Source organism: Guillardia theta, assembly GCF_000315625.1.
Source record: "Guillardia theta CCMP2712 unplaced genomic scaffold GUITHscaffold_12, whole genome shotgun sequence".
Taxonomy (NCBI): domain Eukaryota; class Cryptophyceae; order Pyrenomonadales; family Geminigeraceae; genus Guillardia; species Guillardia theta.
In genome coordinates this window covers 1,010,233-1,030,475 of record NW_005434662.1, presented here as the reverse complement: position 1 = coordinate 1,030,475, position 20,243 = coordinate 1,010,233, and the positions used below count along the sequence as shown (strand labels likewise).

Here is a 20,243-nt window from a genome sequence, read left to right as displayed (position 1 = left end):
ACACCCACCCCCTTGAAAGTCATTCACACCCTGTCCCAAGGCTAGGCGCGAGCATGGCGGCGCAGGGCGAGGGGGAGCCGAAGAGCTTAGAGGAGGGCATGGCGGAGGCGGAGAAGTACCAGGGAGACCCCTTGGATTGTCCTTGCATCCAGCACATGAAGGAGGGGCCCTGCGGCGACAAGTTTGTAGTTGCGTGAGTTTCCTTTCCTGTCCTCGTAAATCCCCCCCCTCTGCATTGTGGGTTTACCGCGGATATCCTCAGTCTCTTCTCCTCTCCCCGTGCATGAATGTTTATGTTTTAAATTCGAAAGATGTGCATCTGCTCCATTAGCATGTTCTCTGTCGTGTACCTGCTGTCCCGTCTGCTTATCACCACATGTGGCGGGATGATTGCGTTTGGCTGACTGCGTGATACCCAGGTATCGATGCTTTCTTGACAGCAAAGAGGAGGAACGAGGGGCGGATTGCTTGGAAAGCTTTAAAGCGATGCAGATGTGCTTCGCCGAGCACCCTGAGCACTATAAAGAATTCCTTGCGGGAGATGACGAGCAGGAAGACGACGAAGAAGAGGACGATGACGAGCAAGAAGGAGCAGCGAAAGACAAGGAAGCGAAGAAAGAGCCAGAACCTCAAACGCATGAACAGAAGGCTGACAACGGCAACAAGTGAATGAAAAACCATATCGTTTAAACTGCTCCACGCTTCAAGTAGGAATCACGTCAAACCCCAACCTGTCCTGAAGTGCGGCAGAGCACACTAGCAAAAAAATGCCATTATAGGTTTGTGCATTGTGATGGATTGAGAGATGGATTGAGAGATTCGTGTTCCCAACATGTTCTATCTAACATCATGGCCCTGATTTGATATACCACTGGACATTCCTGGCAAGAGAAGTCTTGAAGGACTCGAGACAGTGAAAGTAGCCAATCACGGCCAGTTCATCCTTAAGCTCTGATAGCCTTGCGCACCCGTGAGCTCATCTACAAGGGGGAAGAAACCTCCTTGTCGCCAACAATCGTCTCCTCCTAGCAGTAAGTCAGGTCACCAAGGGAGTTTCGAAGTAGTAGAAGTCGTACTGTTATTGTTCTTGTTCACTTCAGGAAACTGATCAGGGAAGACGATGTTAAGAACATCATTGATAACCCCTGAGAGAACTGATGAGCGAGAGAATAAGCATACACGTGTCCGTACCAGTCTTCAGCGTCAAGTCGTTGGATGTAGTCGCTGAGAGTGAAGGAGACGCATTCACCTAATGAGCCATTACCCTCGGGAGGCTCGATGTGACCATCAAACCTCTATCAGCCATGGCTTGAGATTGGCGTCAAGGAGGACGTCATAACCATACAGCTAGAGAACCGAAGTCAGCAGAGGGAGGAGCGCAGGCTGACTGACCTCGAAGCAGTGCTTATCATTGATGATGATGCTCTGGGTAGCCTTGAGGCTGTGATATATCAACGAGCGGATCTGATGGAAACAAGATTCCGTTCGCTCCTGTCCATAAATCGCCTGTTGCACTGTCAGTACCTAGAGGAGAACCCGATCTTGCCATGCTCTGACAGCACGATTGATTGACCTGCAGCCACAGTCTTAAGTTCTTGATATGCCACTTTCCTCCATGATCTTCATTGTATTCCTCTGCCTGCTTCTGAACCGCCACATTCGTGAGATGCATCAAGATATTGTCTAAGTCCGTTGGGGATGACGAATATTTCGCTGTACAGAACCTCGCAAAACCTTGCGAGTGCAGGTATGCTCGCAAAGGATTGTAATTCGTGACGAGCACGTAGATTCGAAGGTCAAACTTCCTTCCACCGACCAGCAGTGGATGGTCGATGTATCTGGACACGACGTACTGATCTCTCCCGGTAGCCTCTCCGTTCTTCACTGCCCACTTCTTGATCTGAGACAGCTTGCTGATGAGGAAGATCCCTACGCCCTGACACTTGGCGCATGGCTTCATGATCCACGTGGACTTTCCCTGTTCGGCCTCCACCCTCCGGAACTCTTCAACAAACAGAGGATAGTCGTTGGGAAGCACAAAGGTAACAGGAACTATGTCATCGACCTCATGCCCCCTCCCCGCCCTCTCCATCTCTTTCCTGTACTTCTTGATGTTCTTGACAACCAGATCCTTTCGTGTGAGCTCATAATGGTTGGGATAATGATTCACCATCTGGTCTTCCCCCAACCTCATCATCAGAGGAGAGAGGTGCGTTCCTTTGCTGGCCCAGTACAAATTCCAGTACTCATCCTCGTCGTCCATTACCTTTCTCCATCCCCTCCTCTCGAAGTTAGAAACAAGACACTTCTTCTCAAAGTCGCTTTTCCATCGAAGTCTCCGCACGGCCGTCTCCGCACGCGGTCGGACACTCATGATAACGGGTGGGGGATCGTTTCAACTGCAGACCCGCCCGCCCGACATCATCGAATTTGTACTCCCATCCTGCCAATCTCGTCAATTTCCATCCTTTACACCTCGAAACCGCGGTTGTCAACAGCATCTACAACTCATTTTGAAGGATAGGAGTTGATGCTACTTCCACTGAACTTGGGGATGTATCTATTCTGATTCATAGAAGCCTATACATTCTCTTCTCGCCCTGGAGCATCAGCAGGGCGGTGACTAAAATGGAAGGCTCCTTCACCATAATACCGAGTTGCGCACCTCCTGTCCCTGATCCTGCCTGCTCATCAACATCGCACTTGAAACCCCTCGACTTTTTGCCATCCGAACCCCAGAACATAATTCTCTTACTCTCACGATGCTCTTCCTCACGTTATCTTCCTGCAGTCCTCGTCCTCCTGCTCCTACTTCTTCTCATATCATCTCTCCCCTCTCCTCTCTCCCCTCTCTTCTCTCCTCTCTCCTCTATACTCTATCCTCTCTGCCCTCTCCTCTCTCCTCTCTCTTCTCTCCTCTCTCCTCTCTCCTCTCTCCTCTCTCCTCTCTCCTCTCTCCTCTCTTCCCTCTCCTCCCACCATGTTCAACAAGCCTTCACCCGCCAGTTTTCGAAGGTTAACATGGCCCTCATCCCCTATATGACATCTCTCGCCCTCATCCCCTCACATACATGTCTTTGCTGTAGGTTTCCTGGTACAGTTCCTGGTAGCTTTCCTGAGAGATTTTTGTAACTCTAAAGTTTACTCAATTAATAAAGTAACAATTGAGTTTGTTCGCAATGGCGACGAAACGCTTGTTTCTCATGGCGTTGGCCGCCGCGCTCGTGGCAGTCCAGGCGGCAAGAGGAGAGGAAGGAAGGGGAGAATGGCAGAGAGGAGGAGCGAAGTTGCAGCAGGGGGAGATGAGAGGAAGACAGGAGGCAGGCAGGGCTGGCAGCGATACAAAGAGCTACACCGTGCGACGAACGCGATGGAGGAGCGGAAGGAAGCTGCCGGCACACATCTCTGCATGCTATGCAGACTGGCAGGAGTGCGACTCTAAAGTCTTGACAGCAGCTAAGCAGGTCAGTGACGGACCGGGCTTGTGAAGTTCTCCTTGCTCATTCTCACTTGTCACGAAAGGGCTGCAACGTGATCATGTGGTTTTCTATCAACATCCGTCGGAACTTTACCTCCGGCGAACCGATGATGTAAGATATTCGAGTCAAGATGCGATGAGATGACGTACCTCTCCTCAGCTTGGGAGGTCCAGACCCGAATTGTGTTGGTAAGTTGAAGCCCACATTGCTAAGCAGACACAATGTTTGACCCGATAGGTCGACAATCGTGTAGAAATTCTTTCCCCTCTTGTTTGCAATCATCATGTATGTGCGTTTTGTTCTCATGAGCTGTTTGATGGCGATACTCACCTTCGCAACTCACCATCATCCCACCTCTTTCAGATCAGAGATACTGGAGCTGAACCTTGCGGCGTTGCGATCGCACTAACACTTGTCCTCGTTTCAGCCATGATCGCGAGCGAGCTCGAAGCGAAGAAGATGAAGACTTTGCACATGATCAGTGTCGGAGGCTGGGATCAGCCCCATCCCGACACCTCCAACTCTGCAGAGAAGGAAAGCTGCCTCCTCCTCCCCCTCTTCCTCCTCCTCCTCCTCCTCCTCCTCCTCCTCCTCGTTTTCTTCATCTTCTCAGTGACACAGTAGAGCAGGTATGGGCTGTGTGGAAGAAGTGGAACGAGGAGGAGGTGGCTAGGCCGCAGATCGGCTTCGCCGGCTACGACGGGATCGACTGGGATGTGGAGGGGTCGGACACAGAGGAAAGTCCGTCAAACGTGATGACTGTGGAGGTGATGGACCTCATGGGAAAGGTTTCACAGGTAGAGCGAGAGGAGGAGGGGAGGGGAGGAGGGGAGGAGGAGGGGAGGATAGGGGGCAAGAAAGAGCGCAGGAGGGGAAAAGAAGGTCCGAGGGGAGGAGGGGCAAAAGAAAGGATGAAGATGAGGGGAAGAGAGGAAAAGAGCAGGAGAGGGAGGAGAGGGGAACATGGAGAATGTAGGAATGCGGAAGGAGAGGGGAGAGGGGAGAGGGGAGAGGGGAGAGGGAAGAGAAAGAGGCCGTGTATCATAGGAGTTGACTGACAGCCATCGTGCTGTAGCTTGCCAAAAAGGATGGATACCTGGCCTCTCTATCCGCCATGGAGTCCTACCTCGATCCCTCCACCAGCGCCTACAATCGCTCGCTGCTGCAGTCGTACAACGAGTGGGAAGGGCTGGAGCCGGGGTTTCGCTTCCATGGAAGAAACGTGAGCCACTACCTTCCCCTCACCCGAGGGACCTTGACGCTCCTGCTCAGACCCTTGCGTACGTGCTCGAGGTGTACGGGGAGTCAGAGGTCACGGGGAGGAGGAAGGAGGGGGAGCTGGAGCGGAGGGAGCAGGCGATGGCAAAGAAGAAGATACTGACCTTCGATTGGATATCCATTCAGCTCTACGAGTCCTACAGTCATGCCAACTTCGCCATCTACCAGAAGAAATCGGACCCGGCAAAATATTTCACTGAGGTAAAACTCCCTCCCTCCCTCCCTCCCTCCCTCCCTCCCTCCCTCCCTCCCTCCTTCACTCACTCACTCACTCCTTCACTCACTCACTCGCTCCTTCCTTCCCCTTCCTTCTCCTATCACTCCCTTGCATGGCTTTCCGCTCTTCATCCTCCTCCTCTCGCCCCTTCCTACCTTTTCTCTCCTTGCTGAATATCCTCCTCCCCCTCAGCTCATGAATGCGTTCGTCGATGGATGGACTGTGGACTTTTCCTCTGACCGTCAGGTACTTTATCATCTTCACTTCACTCCTCACCTCCTGTCAGTTGTCGTGGATGGGGAAGCGAAAGATTTGTCTCAACAAGAGCCAGGCACGGCACCTCCTCCCTTCTCCTTCCCTTCCCCTCCCCTCTCCTCCTCCTCCTCTTGCTTCTACTCCCTCAACTTCCCTCTCGCTCCCTGTATATCTCCTCCCACACTCCTCGCAACTCATCCTCTTCGTCCCCTTCCTTCTTGTCCTCGTTAACGTGTGTCCAGGTGGTCCTGGGACTCGCAAACGCATGTGAGAGCAATCGTCGCCTGAGGATGCATGACCCCTTCCTGTCAGGGGCTGGAGTCGGTCGACCGATCAGGACTCTGTTCCTTACCGCAGGGCAGATCAAAAAGTTGGCAATCGACTTTTCTCCGTTGCTCCTCCTCCTCCTCCTCCTCCTCCTCCTCCTCCTTTGCTCGTCCTCGTCCTCGTCCTCGTTCTTCTCGTCCTCGTCCTCGTCCTCGTCCTCGTCCTTCTCGTCCTCGTCCTCGTCCTTCTCGTCCTCGTCCTCGTCCTTCTCGTCCTCGTCCTCGTCCTCGTCCTCCTTCTCCTCCAACCCATGTCTCTGCTCCTGTTCCTGCCTCTTCGTTCTGCAAGACTCATGATAGATCCACAGGGCGTATGCAGCAATGGAGGCCAAGGCGCTTGCTCCTCGAGGCCTCATGTTCTGGAGCATCAAGTTCGAGGTTGCGTCAGCTCGTCCTCCTCTTCCTCCTCTTCCTCCTCGTCCTCCTCGTCCTCCTCGTCCTCCTCGTCCTCCTCGTCCTCCTCGTCCTCCTCGTCCTCCTCTTCCTCCTCGTCCTCCTCGTCCTCCTCGTCCTCCTCGTCCTCCTCGTCCTCGTCCTCCTCGTCCTCCTCCTTGCTTCGTTTTCCAGCTTGCAGTCCTCCCTGCTACTTGCATTCCTCAATCCTGTTGCTGCCGCCGCTCTTTCTTCGCTCTCTTCTTCGTCCTCTTCTCCCTGCCCTTACGCAGACAGCAGGGTCAAGTTCCCGTGAACGACTCGGAGCCACTCTACCTCGCGTCTGTCTTTGACGACATCCTACACACAAGGTGAGGAGACAAGGAGAGGGAAGGGAGGAGGAAGTTGAGGGAGGAGGGAGAGGAGAGGAGGGAGGACAGGGAGCGATGGGAGAAACCTGAGCTCGTCGGCAGAGATGCATCTCATGCTGGGATATTCGGCTTCATTAACCTCCTCCTCATCCTCATCGTCTGCATTGTCGCTGCTACGTTCGCCTACGTCTTCCTCTCTCCCTCTGCCTGCCGCCGACCTGATGCAGGAGGAAAGGTTCTCCTTCCTCTCCTGCTTGCTGCTGACGCTGCTGGCAGTCACGCAAGCTCCACTGCTCGAGGAGAGTGAAAGTTGATGGAAGGAGGACACTTGCGTCAGAGGGGATGGATTCATGGGGAAGGCGGGAGGTGGCAGAAAGGCTGAAGGAGAGACGCAGGAGAAGGAGAGGGAAACATGGGTGACGAAAGATGATGACGATGAGGGGGGACGAGAGGAGGAGGCAGGAGGCAGGAGGCAGGAGGCAGGAGGCAGGAGGCAGGAGGCAGGAGGCAGGGCTCGTTTTCGAGGATTTATCGCAATATGCTAGAAAGCGCATCTTCTTTGTATAGTACATGGGTTTCGGCAACAACAAGAGAAATAGCGGAAATGAAAAGTGCAAAGGGACGACTGGAAGAAGTCGAGAGAGGGCGAGGAGAAGATGAGAGCAGAGGGAGGGAAGAGCAGGGTACACAGCAGACAACAGGACGGAGGAGCAAGGGGAGGAAGAGGGGGGGGGGAGGGGGCGAGACGAGGAAGAGGTCGCGCTGCAGGAGTTTGTTTTCACCACTCCCCTCCTACTTCTTCGATCGTCTTGCACACTTGAGCATGGCCGGCAAGAGCCGCTAGAGCCACTGCAAGTTCAGGTGAGCGGGAGACTGGAGGAGGAGCAGGAGCAGGAGCAGGAGCAGGAGCAGGAGCAGGAGCAGGAGCAGGAGCAGGAGCAGGAAAGAAGGCAGGAGCGCAAGCGGGATCAAGAGGAGAGGGGGAAGAGACAGGTAGAAAACCTGCGCTCATTTGGAACACGTCCTTCTTGTTGGGATCAGCCCTGGAGATGCTCAAGTGAGAATGGGAGGAGGAGAGCTGGGAGAGGGGATGATGCTGGGCGTGCGAAGGGGGAGTAAGGGGAAGAGTCAGAGCAGGAGCAGGAGCAGGAGCAGGAGCAGGAGCAGGAGCAGGAGCGAGAGAGCAGAGGGAGGGGACGTTGGGTTAGGAGGCGGGAACGGAGGAGGGAGGCTACCCAAGGGAGAGCAGGAGACGCACGATCTCCTGCCTGCCGTTCGCGGCAGCCAGCATGAGCGCTGTGTTGCCCTCGTTGTCTTGCAGGTTGACGAACCTCTCAAACGTCACCCGCATCAGCAGCGACGAGACGACCCGCGCGCCCTTGTCCTCCTCCCCTTGCAGCTCCGCTCTCACCTCCTGCTCTGGACGCAGCTCGATCAACGGGGAGGACCAGGAGGAGTGAGCAGAGGCCTTCCCTTGCACATCCTTGCTGCTCACCTCCACAACTACTTCCCCCTCCTCCCAGCAGTCGTCCAACGTCGCCTCCACCTCCCAGACAAAACTTGTTCCTCGGGTATGCAGAGGATACTGCAAGGTTCGCAGCCTCTCTCCTGCTAGCGTGTGGCTGATGCTCACCAGCAACGTCATGTTTGGCGCCATCCTCTTGGCATCTGCTACCCCATCCTCCACCCGCACCCACAGGCGCCCTTTCCTTGCTCCTTGCTCCGCTGAGAGCAACGCCATGGCGCACCCTTCATACCCCCGCTCGCTTGCATAGTGAAGCGCCGTCCTTCCCAGCATGTCTTGCAAGAAGATGTTGGCGCTGCTGTTGAGGAGGAGGGAGACGGCTTCCGCATGCCCCGCCATCACAGCCACATGGAGCGGCGTCAGGCGGCTGGAGGAGGTGGCAGTGTTGACATCAATCTTGGGGGAGACGGCATGGGGGTGCGATAGTTGGGGAGGAACATGGTGTCCGAGACCCTGCAGCAGGAATCTCATCTCCTCCAGGTCGCCTTCCACCCTCCTCCTCTCCTCGTGCGGTCCCGCTTCCTTGGCCTGTGCCGCCGCATGCAGGGCGGTCCAGCCTCCTGGGAGCGAGGGGTCGGCGAAGCTATCCTCCACCGCATTGGAGTTTGCGAAGTAGTGATTGAAGGGGTCAAAGAAAGGCGTCTCAGGGTTGCGCAGGAGGACGGGAGGCGTGTTCCCCGGTTCAGTCTGGTCTGGTACACTGGACAGGCATCAGCGGCTAGTGGAGGGGAAGAAACAGCACAAGGAAGGGCCGAGGACGGGAACCATGGTCACAGAGCTAGACAACGCGAGCGAGTCGGATGGAGGGTAAGGATTGTTCTCACCTCTGCGCACGTCGCCAGACGGCAGCACGTAGGGGTTGAGCTTTCTGACATCCATGGCCCGCAGACTTGGAGACGAGGGGGGAGGGATCCAGAACCCCGACAGCAAGAAATGGGAGGCAGGATAGGGAGTAGCGCAAGGATGGGAGGGGGGACGGGGAAGAGATAGGAGCTGGGCCAGGAGAAGCAGAAACAAAGGACGTGGAGGGCGCTAGATCGTTGGCTGGGATTTTTAGAGGAGTGAGTGGAGGAGGAGAAGGAGGGAGAAGATGATGAGTGAGAGTATTGAGAAGAGTAGGAGTAGGAGTAGGAGAGAGGAGGAGGTGGAGGAGGTGGAGGTGGAGGAGAGAGGAGAGAGGAGGAGGAGGAGGAGGAGACTACATCTTTGTTGTGACCAGCATGCTGGGCATTCTGGTCACCGGCCGGGGATGCTGGGGACCGGGGCCGGCATTCCGAGTGACTGACGGATATTCGTGAGGCGGGCCCATCAAGCCAAGGTGACTGAGGGGAGCCTGAGTGCGAAGGGGTCACGAGACGATGCCTTTTCGGGGGCCAGGTGTAAGTTTTTTAAAAAAAACATATTGAAGAATACGGAGGTCGTCTGTTGTTTTTCAGTGAAACGCTGGGGTTCTACTGACTGTCAGATCCATTAATACTATATAAAAACCGAAACATTATTTCTTCAGTATGCATATATATTTATTCGTGTTCGTCAGGGAATTACTACAGCTTGCGGGCGTATCTCAAGTGGAAGCGACGAGATTTGAGTTTACAACCAATGCACGTGATCTTCAGCAAAAATTACGACCGGATGGTGGAATTTCGGAGCCTGGGGAAGGGTGATGAGGTACGCTTGATACACGGGGTGGGGTGGGGGTGGGGGTGGCATTTGGGGGCTGCCAGCAGTGCCAGATGAAACAGTACAAATGGATACAAATATTTTGAGAAGAATTACTACCAGAAGTTTCTTTTTTTTAGTCTACAATCTGTACAACATACTGGTCAGATACGTGGAGTGGTACTGATATGCCCTGTAATCCCTCCACATTAAGTTTTATATTTGTACCTGAACTCTGGAAGAATCTAAAAGTAGTTTTATACCAGATGATCTTTATGCCGTGGCACGAACGGGGGCTGGCACGGTAGAGGTGTATCGGAGTAGGACCGGTGGGTACTCAGGTTGACAGAAGGCTGATGTGGCACCTACGGGGTGGGTGGGGAGAAGTTGATCCTAGAGTCAATTGGGTGGGTGGGGTGGGTTTATGGCTGGGAGTACGCCTGGGTCTGCACAAGGCACGACCCAGGTGTCAGTCGAATCGGAGAGGCTCGAGGTAGGGTAATATTTCTTATTGCTTCACTTATGAGATGTTGTATGTTGAAAGGCCATGATAGCGACTCCCTGCCCGCACAACGACTGCCACGAAGGTGACGGTGTATCTCGTATACACCCCTCTACTTCAATCTGTCAACCATGGTGCCTCGGAATCAGTCAATAGGTGGGGTAGTTTTGGTATAGAGATGGGGTAGTAAAGGAATTCCATTTAGTTTTGAAGGTTCGGTTCAAAATTGTTGATGTGGGGTAGGGGTGGGTGGGTGGATAGGAGATGAAACCAAGAACAGAGCACCCACCCCTCTTGCTGGACTGTTACTACCCCTAGTGGAATCATTAAAACACCCCCACAATCCCCGAATTGGACCAGGACCCCTTCGAATTCTTCGGCACCCTAACTCAAGAGACCCCTACCCACTTCAGAAAGATTTTCCCTTGCGATACCCAGCATTTTCTCAGTGATATACGGGAATTTGGGAGGGTAAACCTTAGTGTCAATCCACTAGGGGTGGTACCCGGACCCATCACAGAAAATGACCACCCCACCCTAAGGTGCTCTGTGAAAAGAAGGGGGCGAAACTTCCGACCTCCTCCTGTTTCGACGTAGAAAGTAGTTGCTACGCCCCCGTGTTCGTCCTCCCATCCCCCCTCGCTCTCCTCTTATAGTTCGCCCTCGTCCTCTGTCATTCCTCGTCAGAGATCCGCTCATCCTCTCTCATCTCATCTTCTTTGACCACTTGGCCTCCTCTTCCTCATCTGTACCCTTCTCATACGACGATTGCGCCACCATTTCGGCGACACCAGTGAAAGCTGCAGCGAATCCCCGTCAGTTTGTGCTACAGCCAACTTTGTATGATTGGAGTCTCCTGACAGCAGCTACATAAGCCGACAGCAACTGCTTTGCCTTGCTGACCAATCTCAGAAGGAACAACAAACGGTCTCCTGGCCAGCTTCGCTTCGGACAACATAGTTGTCGCAACCTTCTACTCTGAGGGACATGTTTGATAGAAGATCATCAATGGATTTCGAATCTCAGCATGAGGAATCATTGTCTGAACTCGCATTCGCCATGGAACTCGAAGATGGTGAGATTGACACCCCCCATTTCACCGCCGTTTGTTGACACGGGTCGCTAGGTGCCGAAAGGACCTGTCCCCTTCTGGACCTGCCACACACAGGAGAAGAAGTGAGATTCCTTCAAGCTTCCATGTTCAATCAGAGCACAAGAGACCATTGGATCGAGGAGATGTCGGACTTCGAAATCGCCCGAGACAATCTGGAGTTGGAAGTCCCCGAGTGCCGTTCCCCGGCGTGCTTCTTTGAAGAGCTGTTTGAATGTTCGTACAAGTCCCCGGGAGATCGGTCGCCCAACAGCGTCGCTGACATCGCATCGAGCGCGGGCGCCTGGACCCCGAAATTGGACTTCTGTGAGTTTTCTGTCCATGTTCACAAGAGACAAAATGCGTCAGAGTCGGGCAAAGGAAGGCAAGGAGACGCGGTCCGGGCACACGCCAACCATACACAGAACCTACATGAATTCTTTGCTCAGTTTAGGGAGACGAATGCGGGAAGCACGCCCGCAACTTCAGCGTCGGAGTTTAGCAGCATCCTGCCTTGAGTGGGACATAACTGATGAGAATGTGATATGTTGATAACGCACAGTTTTCTTTCAGCCAGTGACTGGTGCACCTAGTTTGTAGTTATTGTTTCTTTATTCTTCAGTACTTTATCAAAGTGAATTGATTCTTTCCTTGAAGACTCTGATGTTCCCAGTCTCTCTTATGCAACTTAACAATGATCGACATGCTCTTTACACTGAACTTGACTCAGTGCCTTCTCGGCCATCTGCTGGCGGCACGTTAAGGCAGCAAATTCTGAAAGATATTTTATCAACTATTCGATCAAGCTGTACTCCTACTTTCCTATCTGTTATCCTGAGGCGTGCTTCAAAAACTAAACCGCAGACTGCAAGTTTTAATTTGGTCCTTTGAAATTTGAATATTTGATGGACTTTTTGGAACAAACCATCCAAACCTGCCGCACAAGCCGCTCCGCGATGGGGAAATACCGCTCAGGAGGGCGATCGGCATTTCAGGGGGGGCGAGCGCTGCTGGCCAAAGTTGAAAACCTTCTCAAGGGGAAAGTGATGCCAGAGCCTTCCTGGTACGAGCCAATGAGGATTTGCATGCCCCCTCCCATCCCGACTCGTTTCCCCAAGGTCAAGAAGTTGGTGTTTGACGACGAGGACCTGTTCAAGATCTATAAGAGGAGGAACCCAGGGTACAAAGACGAACCCATGATGATGGACGAAATGGCGAGAAAGACAGGAAAGTTGACCAGGCACTTCAGATTCATCAAGAAGTGGCGGGCGCTCATGGAGCAAGGGATGGAGCAGGAGGAGGCGTACAAAGCGGTGGATCAGGAGATTCGCGCGGAAGAGCAAGAGGTTAGAGATCGAATCAGCTTCTCTTGGTAGCTCGATCTGTAGTTTCTGACCCACATGTTGTTGCAGGAGTACAAGAGGGTGGAAGCGAAGATTCTGGAACAGTTGAAGTCAGGACAGGGCATCCCAATCATCAACTATCGATTCGAGCAGGATCTGCATTATGTGAAAGAAGCACTGGATTATCACAAGAAGAATTGGGAGGCAAAGAACGCCAAGGAAGAAACATGAGAGAGGCAGAGAGAGCATGAGGGGGATGGCGTGTCAGTGAATGACGTGAATCAACGCGTGCGAGCAAAAACTCTCCTACTTTCATTCAACGTTGAGATGAGGTTCGAATTGAACCTTTAATGCTGCCATGACCGTTTGCAGCCACCATGATGTAATATCAAGCCTCTCACTGCCTTTTACTCCCTTTCTATCCTCGTCACCCTCCCTTCCTCCCTCGCTCTCCTGCGCCTCCTCCCTAGTGCAAGTCTTCCGAAGCTACACTCTCCTCGTCCGAATCTCTTCGCTCGTCGGTGGTCGCCTCCTGCAATACCATCAGCCTGTCGAGCCCCAAGGAGTATTCCTCACTTTTACAGCTGCCAGCAGCCTCGTCGCCTGCTTGCTGCTGATGAAAGGCTTCCGACCCTGCCAGCAAGCAATCATGAAAGGGAGGGTGAAGTGAACTGAGTACATCAGTAGGAGAGGCAACTTTGGTTGAGGCTGCTGCTGCTGGTCGTGCGGAAGCGTTCCTTGTCCTCGCTCTCACCCTGCTCGTTGCGCTCATCATATGCTTCTCACCCGCGCTCTGTCCTTCTCCCTCACCTCGTCCTGTCTATGTACGCATCCATTCCGTTCCTCCCTTCAATCCCTGGCGTTCGAAGAACTCCTGTTGTGTCAACCCATGAGACACCGACCACACACCTCTCTCCTCTCCCTCTGCCCTCGCACTCCCCCTCCTCCTCTTGTACGAGATTCAGCACCTGGGCTCATTCCGTTGGGAAGACTGCTGCTCCTTACGGTGTTTCGTACAGAGGGAGGAGCAAGGGGCGATGGGGCGCCGATGCCGTCCGAGGGAGCCCACAGAGTGGCAGCTTTCTTGAGCTGTCGGAAGGGCGTGCTCTTGAAGGGGGTCGAGTCGAAGATGTCATCGTCATGCTCCTTGTCCGCCTCGGTCAAGAGGCTGCGCAGCTCTCGCTTGCGCTGGTTGGTGCCCTTGTTCCCCTTGAGGACAAGACCATCGACCTCCTGCCAGCTCAGTCAACAGAGAGCAAGGTCCCTCTACCAGACTCACCTCTTGCTCCTTCTCGCCCTCGCCCTCGCCTTCGCCCTCGCCCTGACCCTCGCCCTCGCCCACTGCTCCACCTTCTTCCTTCTCCAGCGAGGAGCTTGCGCGCTTTCGAGTGACCTTACTTTTTTTCAGCACATTAGGAGTGGGAAACGCTTGGTTGTATTGGTTGCAGCACTCTTGTGCTGTCTTCCCTGGGACAAGTTTTGCCACTTCATCCCAGAAGTCCACTGCATCAGGTTTGACCTGTTGATAGGCTACCTTGAGAGCCTCCTTGCTTTCTTCGTCCCAAGCATCCTCTTCCGTCCCATCCAACTCGTTCCCATTGCCGTCTGCTTCCTCGCCGCCTGCACGTCTTTGCGTGTCAGCAGCTAGAAGAGCCTCAATCTCCGCCAAGTCGATTTCATCATCATCCTGCAATGACTGCGTGTCCGTTTCATCATTTGATTTTGATTTTGATTTTGATTTTGATTTTGATTTTGATTTTGATTCATCCTTCGAGCCCCCCTCGGCTCTGCTTTGCTTGGTTTGAGATCTCCTAGAAGTTGAGTTCTTCTTTGCAGCATCAGCTTTCGACGTTTTGATCACCTTATCCTTTCTTCCAACCTTCCCCTGCGATTTGCTTATTCCTCCTTTCACGCCCATTTTCTGCTTTGCGCTCTTCGTCGACTTCGCTGAGTCCTTCTTCGAGGCTTGCGCATTTACAGCAGAACGCGTTCTCTTGCGACTGGAGCCAGGAGATTTGGGCCTGACGGAGACAGTCTCCTCAAACCCTTGAAGGACCGCAACAAGGTTTCTCTCTGCTCCACTCGTTTCATACACAGGAATCTCCTGACGCCAGTAGGCCCGGGGAGGTTGAAGCTTCCTCCCGCTACGTGACAACTTGAGATCAGAGACGCTCTGCACTTTCATCTCCTGCTTCTGCTCCGACTTGGCGCCAGTCTTGCTGCGCGGAGTTTGATCCTTCGACGCACCCGATCCCTTCTTAGACAACGCTTCCTTCTCGGCTTCAGTTATTGGGGTTTTCGGCAAAGAGTTGAGCGCTATGATGACTTCAGCCTGCCTGACCAGCTCCTTCCATTTCTTGGGAAATCCGTTTTTGAATTCCTTCAGGATCTCAGGTGGGAGGTCGTTATCCGACGAAGCTGCCTCTTTCGCCATCGCTCCCTGCAGTTTGTATACAGTCCCACTGCTTGTTCGGAGTCGGAGAGCTGACTCTCGTTTATGAATGAATGTTGTCCGCCACTGCAACGATCTGTCAGAGACGTTGGCGATTCCCGTCGAAGACTCAGCGAGGAATCCTTCCACTATCACTCCCGTCTCTCCTTTCGAGTTTGTTTTGAGCCGAACAATCCAATTCTTCAAGACCTTGACATTTTCTCGCGTAATCTGGCCTCCCCTGAAACTGGATTGAACTGTGTTTTCCTTCTTTGTGCTTCTTGTATTTGTTGAACTGCTGCTTGTATTTGTTGAACTGCTGTGTGCCTGCCTTTCACGGGTTGATCTCTCTGAAAGCAAAGAATCTCCCTGAGATCGCCTTGTCCGGTACCCATGACCTTCTGCATTCGGAGTGATCCAATCTTGTTTGTTACCATGCCTCGAGTTCGATTCTAACGCAACATTCCAGTCAAGTTGTTGCCATGGAAGACAGCGTTGATTACCTTTCTGCACACTGAAGAACTCAATGTCTCCGGGAGTCCTTTCAGTGCTATCGTCTATGATTTCCATGTCTTCTGACATCATGGAAGGAGATTGAGCCGAGGTTGGCGTCAGAACCCTTGAAGTATTGTTTCTATCGAAAAGACATCACACTCATCTCAAAATCTCACAATATTCAACCGGCTGCGAGGAGTCGAAAAGCCCGAGCTGTCCATTTTGAGCCTCTCGACTGTAAAAGAAATTCCATCTCTGAGAAAACCATTTTCCAGATGACCAGAAATCACCTTCTCTGGGCGAAACAATGCGGGAAATCTCCTTCTCCTGGAACACGTCTTAGAAATCAGAGCATGTTGCATTAAATTCTGAGACTTACCCTTGAGATGCTCGGACTCAACGTGCTGTTCTCGTCCCTTTGAGGTCCAAGACCCGACAATCTTGAAAGGAGGACCTTGGGGGTCGGACTCTTGCTGTACAGTTCATCGAACCTTGTAGTTACTTGAAGCAGCTTCTGGTCTGCACAATTTGAACATTTTCAATCACATGATGCAGTCCAACTCAAACAGGACCTTGAGCTTTGCTCAGAGGAGAATGAAATTGCCGCTCTGATGCAGATGCAGATGGAAGCAGCCTCGGTACCGGCGATCGCAGGGCCTCGGGCGATGCTCTTTCGTAGAAAATGATCAACATACATTCACAGCCACGTCATGTTCAGCTCACCGAAAAATTGCGCCAGTCGCTAATGGATCACGAATCCTGTGAGCAACAGGCCTGTACAATTCGCCTTCTAGCCTGAGATTCTCCACAGATCTCTTTGGCATCTTGATCTCTAAAGGTTACTCATACGAAGAAATGTTGGCCTGAAGAATTGCATTAAAGATCGAACGCAGCATCACAGATTTGAAACGCCTCAACTATCGTATGTCTGCATACCGCAATGTCTAACATATCCAAAGTACCATCCTCTCGAGTCGATGTATGGTTTGTCCTTCGATCTTACCCGTCTTCCTCGAGTATTTTTGAGTTTTGATGTCATCGCACTGTCTCCCTCTCATCCCTCTCCACATTCTCTCCTGTCATTTCTTTCCTTCTTTTCCTTCTGGCACCAACATGCTTCTTTTCCTTCTCATCTTTTTCTCTCCTCCCCTTTCTGTTCTGTTCTGTTCTCGTGTCTTGTCTTGTCTTGTCTTGTCTTCTTCTGTTCTGTTCTGTTCTTCTGTTCTCTTCTCTTCTTCTGTTCTTCTCTACTGTTCTTCTCTTCTCTTCTGTTCTTCTCTTCTTGTCTTGTCTTGTCTTCTTCCCTTCTCGTGTTCTTGTGTTCTTCTGTTCTTCTCTTCTGTTCTTCTGTTCTTCTGTTCTCTTCCCTTCTTGTGTTCTTGTGTTCTTCTCTTCTCTTCTCTTCTTGTCTTCTCTTCTTCTCTTCTTCGCTTCTTTCCATTTTGCCATGAGCCCCTCCGAGAGCGCGCGGAAGTCTGCAGGATATGAGATGGGATGAGGCCCACCCGACTAGCCCTCCAAGTGCCCGGCGCCGGGCCGCCGGGCCGCCCCGCCTGAAATCATCGGAGTCCGGGTGGCGGGGGACCGGCCGGTTTGCCGCTCCGTGACAGGCTCAGTCAGCGGCTGGCGGCCGCAACCAGCCTGACCGTACTCACTGACTCACTGACTCACTGACCTGGGCCAGTGCCCCGGTTATGGCCGGAGACTCTGAAAGACTGCCACGAGAGTCGCCCTGGGTGGGCCGCCCGGCTGAGGCGGCCCGGCGGGCAGCCCGGGCCGGCCCGGCGGCGACTGAGACTCCCGTCCACTAAAGTCCTGCCCTGACTTTCGAAGTAAAATCTCACGGATAACCGTAGGCAGCGATGGCGCTGTACGGGGAGAGATGGTGTGAGGCAGGGAGGGAGGAAGGCGGAGGCGGAGCGAGAGAGGAGGAGGAAGAAGATGGAGACAATGACAATGGCGTTGTAACTCGCTGTCAAGCAGCAACATGTGGGGTTGGAGGAGAAGAAGAGGACGGCAATTGGCTGGGGACAGGAATGGACAAGGATGGAAACTTTGAGGCAAGGAGGAACAGGAATGTCGTCTTGATGATGAATGGAAAGTGGGAGAGGATGGGTATAGACGGTGGTGGAGGATGAGGACTTGGTGATGGGGTGAACGGGAGCAGGAGCTAGAATGGGATTGTTTGGTTGACTGCAACGCTCTGCCTTGAGACTTTCTGTCCCAAAGACAATTTGCAGCGAGTTCCTGAGGAGAGCCACAAGCTCCATGTGTCAGATGATCGGGACTCACTGTCATGACAGATCGCGGACAGATTTGTCTTCCAGCATAAGGACTATGTCAACGCCGTCAGGCAGCAGAAGACCAGCTGGTGAGTGAACCCCGCAGGGACCACCTTTGATGCCATACCCTTTGAAGAGCTGGGCTACTCTTGTACCAGTCCTCGCACTCCTCTCCTCTCCTGCTCTCTCGATCTCACCATCTCGTTCGAGCGCATCTACAAGTTGACCATTGCTCGCAGACACTGCCTTCAAGCAGCAGCGACTGAGGGCATGGCAGCCGATTCTCACTCCCAAGTGGGTCATTTCCTCCTTCTTTGCTGTTGGAGTCGCTTTCATCGGAATAGCGATCGGAATACTTGGAGCATCCAACCAGGTAGAAGACGCAAACCCTCTGTTTGGTCCTTTGACAATCTCAACCCAAGGTTCAAGAATTGTCCCTGCAGTATGATGCAAAATGCGAAAATCACTTCATGTCTTGGAATGCTTCATCATATTCCGAGTGCATCCTGAAGTAAGCGCTGCTTCACGTCAACGCCATCACTGACGAGCTCCTGTTTCCAGTTTCACCCTTCCCTCAAACGACAAATGGGCAACAAGTGAAGTTTATGTGTATTACGAATTGTCCAACTTTTATCAGAACCATCGGCAAGCTCCTTTTCTGCAACTTAATCCGTTTGATTCTGATGCTTTCGTGCAGGAAATACGTGCAGTCTCGTGCTGCAAAGCAACTTGCTGGTACCAGCATGCCTGGCTTCCCTGACTCGTCAAAAACCCAGCCCTCAGATTTAGCAAAGGCCTCCATTTCAGAGTGTCAGGTACCTTGCCGGCCGTCAACAGCGCCTGTCTTCCGGAGCGAGCTCAGACATGTTTTGTCCCCAGGGATTTGCAGATAAGTTTCAAGACCCTCAGGACGCGAGCAAAGAACTGTACATGTACCCTTGTGGGCTGGTAAATGGCCCTTGCCATCTTTTGCAGCCATTGATCACATCAAGGTCGCTGTGTCCATGTTCAACGACACCTTCTACCTTCAGAATGCGGCGACAAAAGACTTCGTGGATTGGAACCCTGACAACACAGCTTGCAACAACAATGGGTGAAGCCCTTCCATGCCCTTCGAGTTTGCCTGATCGTCGACTACAGGCGCCCATGTCCTACAAACCCATCAGGAATCGCCTGGAAGTCTGACGTGGACAAGAAGTACATCGCGCCGAGTCCGTCTTTGATGTTTGAAGGCGAGAGACTCGATGACGATGGTGCAGAGCGGGACTGGATCCTTTCGAACTGCAAGTACATCGGAGGCAATGACTTCACTCTCTCCGGCTTCGATCCTAATTTAAAGGATTCCATCAGGTGATTGTCATTCAAATGTGTCAGCCTTGCAAGTAGCGACCAGACTCTGACAACCTGTTCACTTAGTCCTACTTCCGACAATTGCGGAGGGTACCGGTGCGGGCACAGAGTCAAGGATGCTTCTGGTTTGCCAAATCAAGGCAGCTTCTTTTGCTGGCACAATGTCTCAGATGAGGTAGGAGAGAGTAGGCTTCCGTGTCCCCTGGGGTCACTTCCTGCCAGGATTTCATCGTTTGGATGAGAGTCGCTGCCCTGCCGAGATTCAAGAAGCTTTATCGCAAGATTCCAGCGGTATGTTCCTCCTCCTCCTCCACCACCACCACCAAAACAACAACAACAACAACAACAACAACAACAACAACAACAATTACAACAGCGATAATCCCAAACTCCTCCTAATCTTCTCGCTCCTCCTATCTCTCCTCCTACCTCTCCTCCTATCTCTGCTTCTCTCCCTCCTCTTCCTAGCACGGTTGATAACAGGAGACGTTTACAGAACAAGCTGAAGCCGGGAGCGACGTACAGCCTCATCATCCAAAACAGATTCCCCGTCAAGGACTTTGGAGGCACCAAGACTTTCGTCCTCTCCACGACCTCCTGGATCGGGTAGCGAGTACTTCTCGAGCCGCCTGCCCTCGTTGACTCCCACCGCAGAGGCAAGAACAATTTCCTAGGCATCGCCTACATCGTCGTCGGCATCATTTGCGTGGCCCTTGCCATCATGTCAGTTGCTGTTGCCATGCTCATGTTGGTGGCTGACGACCTTGTCGCAGTTTCTTGGTGAAACATTTGATCTCCCCACGTATCCTTGGAGATCCGAGATACCTCAACTGGAAGTGAAGGCTCAGCTGCTCGTGCCTTCGTCTCCTCGGCCGCAGAGTCTTGCCCGAGGAGCTTCTGTTTGTGTTTACGAGGAGGATCCCCGGATTTGTTAGATCAATCAGCTAGGATCCTTCCACTCTGTGCGAATCGCGCCCTAATCGTCTGAATTTACGGTTTAACTTAGTCACTGTAACTTGAAGGCTTGTAGTTTTGGTAATTAAGTTCCTGTCGACTCCCGTCGGACCCCGGCGGCGGATGATCGGGGCCGGGCGCCCCGGCAACCTGGCAGCTGAGCCGCGGGGGCCCACTCGTGAGCTCACGGGCCCCGGCGCAACTTGGGCCGGCCCCCCCTGCCCGGCAGCCTCCAGCAAGTGTCCGACGCTCCGCGGCCCAGCGGCCCGCCGGATGACTGAGTGAAGGATGAAGGATGAGTGAACAGGCGACCC

At 53.0% G+C, this 20,243-nt stretch overlaps 8 protein-coding genes across 8 annotated transcripts; 4 read left to right on the top strand and 4 right to left on the bottom strand.

Moving 5' to 3' along the window:
• Positions 1-53: 53 nt before the first annotated feature.
• GUITHDRAFT_103258 (hypothetical protein) lies at positions 54-669 on the top strand (the record flags this gene model as incomplete). The annotated part of the gene is made up of 2 exons (XM_005838264.1): positions 54-193; positions 420-669. The coding sequence occupies 2 exons, from the start codon at positions 54-56 to the stop codon at positions 667-669; spliced, it is 390 nt and encodes a 129-aa protein (XP_005838321.1).
• A 372-nt stretch (positions 670-1,041) lies between these two features.
• On the bottom strand, positions 1,042-2,374 carry GUITHDRAFT_66166 (hypothetical protein; the record flags this gene model as incomplete). Its single annotated transcript, XM_005838263.1, has 5 exons — positions 1,042-1,145; positions 1,192-1,249; positions 1,294-1,347; positions 1,393-1,506; positions 1,574-2,374. 5 exons carry the CDS (start codon positions 2,372-2,374, stop codon positions 1,042-1,044), a joined length of 1,131 nt encoding a protein of 376 aa, XP_005838320.1.
• Positions 2,375-3,908: 1,534 nt separating this feature from the next.
• GUITHDRAFT_103256 (hypothetical protein) lies at positions 3,909-4,957 on the top strand (the record flags this gene model as incomplete). Its single annotated transcript, XM_005838262.1, has 5 exons — positions 3,909-3,960; positions 4,104-4,276; positions 4,555-4,701; positions 4,752-4,790; positions 4,901-4,957. 5 exons carry the CDS (start codon positions 3,909-3,911, stop codon positions 4,955-4,957), a joined length of 468 nt encoding a protein of 155 aa, XP_005838319.1.
• A 499-nt stretch (positions 4,958-5,456) lies between these two features.
• GUITHDRAFT_103255 (hypothetical protein) lies at positions 5,457-5,923 on the bottom strand (the record flags this gene model as incomplete). The annotated part of the gene is made up of 2 exons (XM_005838261.1): positions 5,457-5,513; positions 5,582-5,923. The coding sequence occupies 2 exons, from the start codon at positions 5,921-5,923 to the stop codon at positions 5,457-5,459; spliced, it is 399 nt and encodes a 132-aa protein (XP_005838318.1).
• Positions 5,924-8,021: 2,098 nt separating this feature from the next.
• GUITHDRAFT_45097 (hypothetical protein) lies at positions 8,022-8,210 on the bottom strand (the record flags this gene model as incomplete). The annotated part of the gene is made up of 1 exon (XM_005838260.1): positions 8,022-8,210. A coding segment is annotated over one exon (189 nt), but the record flags the coding sequence as incomplete, so codon positions are not given.
• Positions 8,211-10,569: 2,359 nt separating this feature from the next.
• GUITHDRAFT_161679 (hypothetical protein) lies at positions 10,570-12,648 on the top strand (the record flags this gene model as incomplete). The annotated part of the gene is made up of 4 exons (XM_005838259.1): positions 10,570-11,059; positions 11,111-11,472; positions 12,070-12,420; positions 12,487-12,648. The coding sequence occupies exons 1-4, from the start codon at positions 10,972-10,974 to the stop codon at positions 12,646-12,648; spliced, it is 963 nt and encodes a 320-aa protein (XP_005838316.1). The 5' UTR covers positions 10,570-10,971.
• Positions 12,649-12,883: 235 nt separating this feature from the next.
• On the bottom strand, positions 12,884-16,167 carry GUITHDRAFT_103251 (hypothetical protein; the record flags this gene model as incomplete). Its single annotated transcript, XM_005838258.1, has 13 exons — positions 12,884-12,949; positions 12,994-13,050; positions 13,097-13,172; positions 13,228-13,291; positions 13,386-13,650; positions 13,697-15,089; positions 15,240-15,300; positions 15,352-15,482; positions 15,530-15,578; positions 15,634-15,670; positions 15,723-15,862; positions 15,916-16,013; positions 16,067-16,167. 13 exons carry the CDS (start codon positions 16,165-16,167, stop codon positions 12,884-12,886), a joined length of 2,538 nt encoding a protein of 845 aa, XP_005838315.1.
• A 1,693-nt stretch (positions 16,168-17,860) lies between these two features.
• GUITHDRAFT_66330 (hypothetical protein) lies at positions 17,861-19,815 on the top strand (the record flags this gene model as incomplete). Its single annotated transcript, XM_005838257.1, has 10 exons — positions 17,861-17,998; positions 18,048-18,136; positions 18,187-18,316; positions 18,505-18,617; positions 18,766-18,836; positions 19,086-19,150; positions 19,198-19,266; positions 19,472-19,581; positions 19,630-19,698; positions 19,749-19,815. Coding segments are annotated over 10 exons (921 nt in total), but the record flags the coding sequence as incomplete, so codon positions are not given.
• Positions 19,816-20,243: the final 428 nt, after the last annotated feature.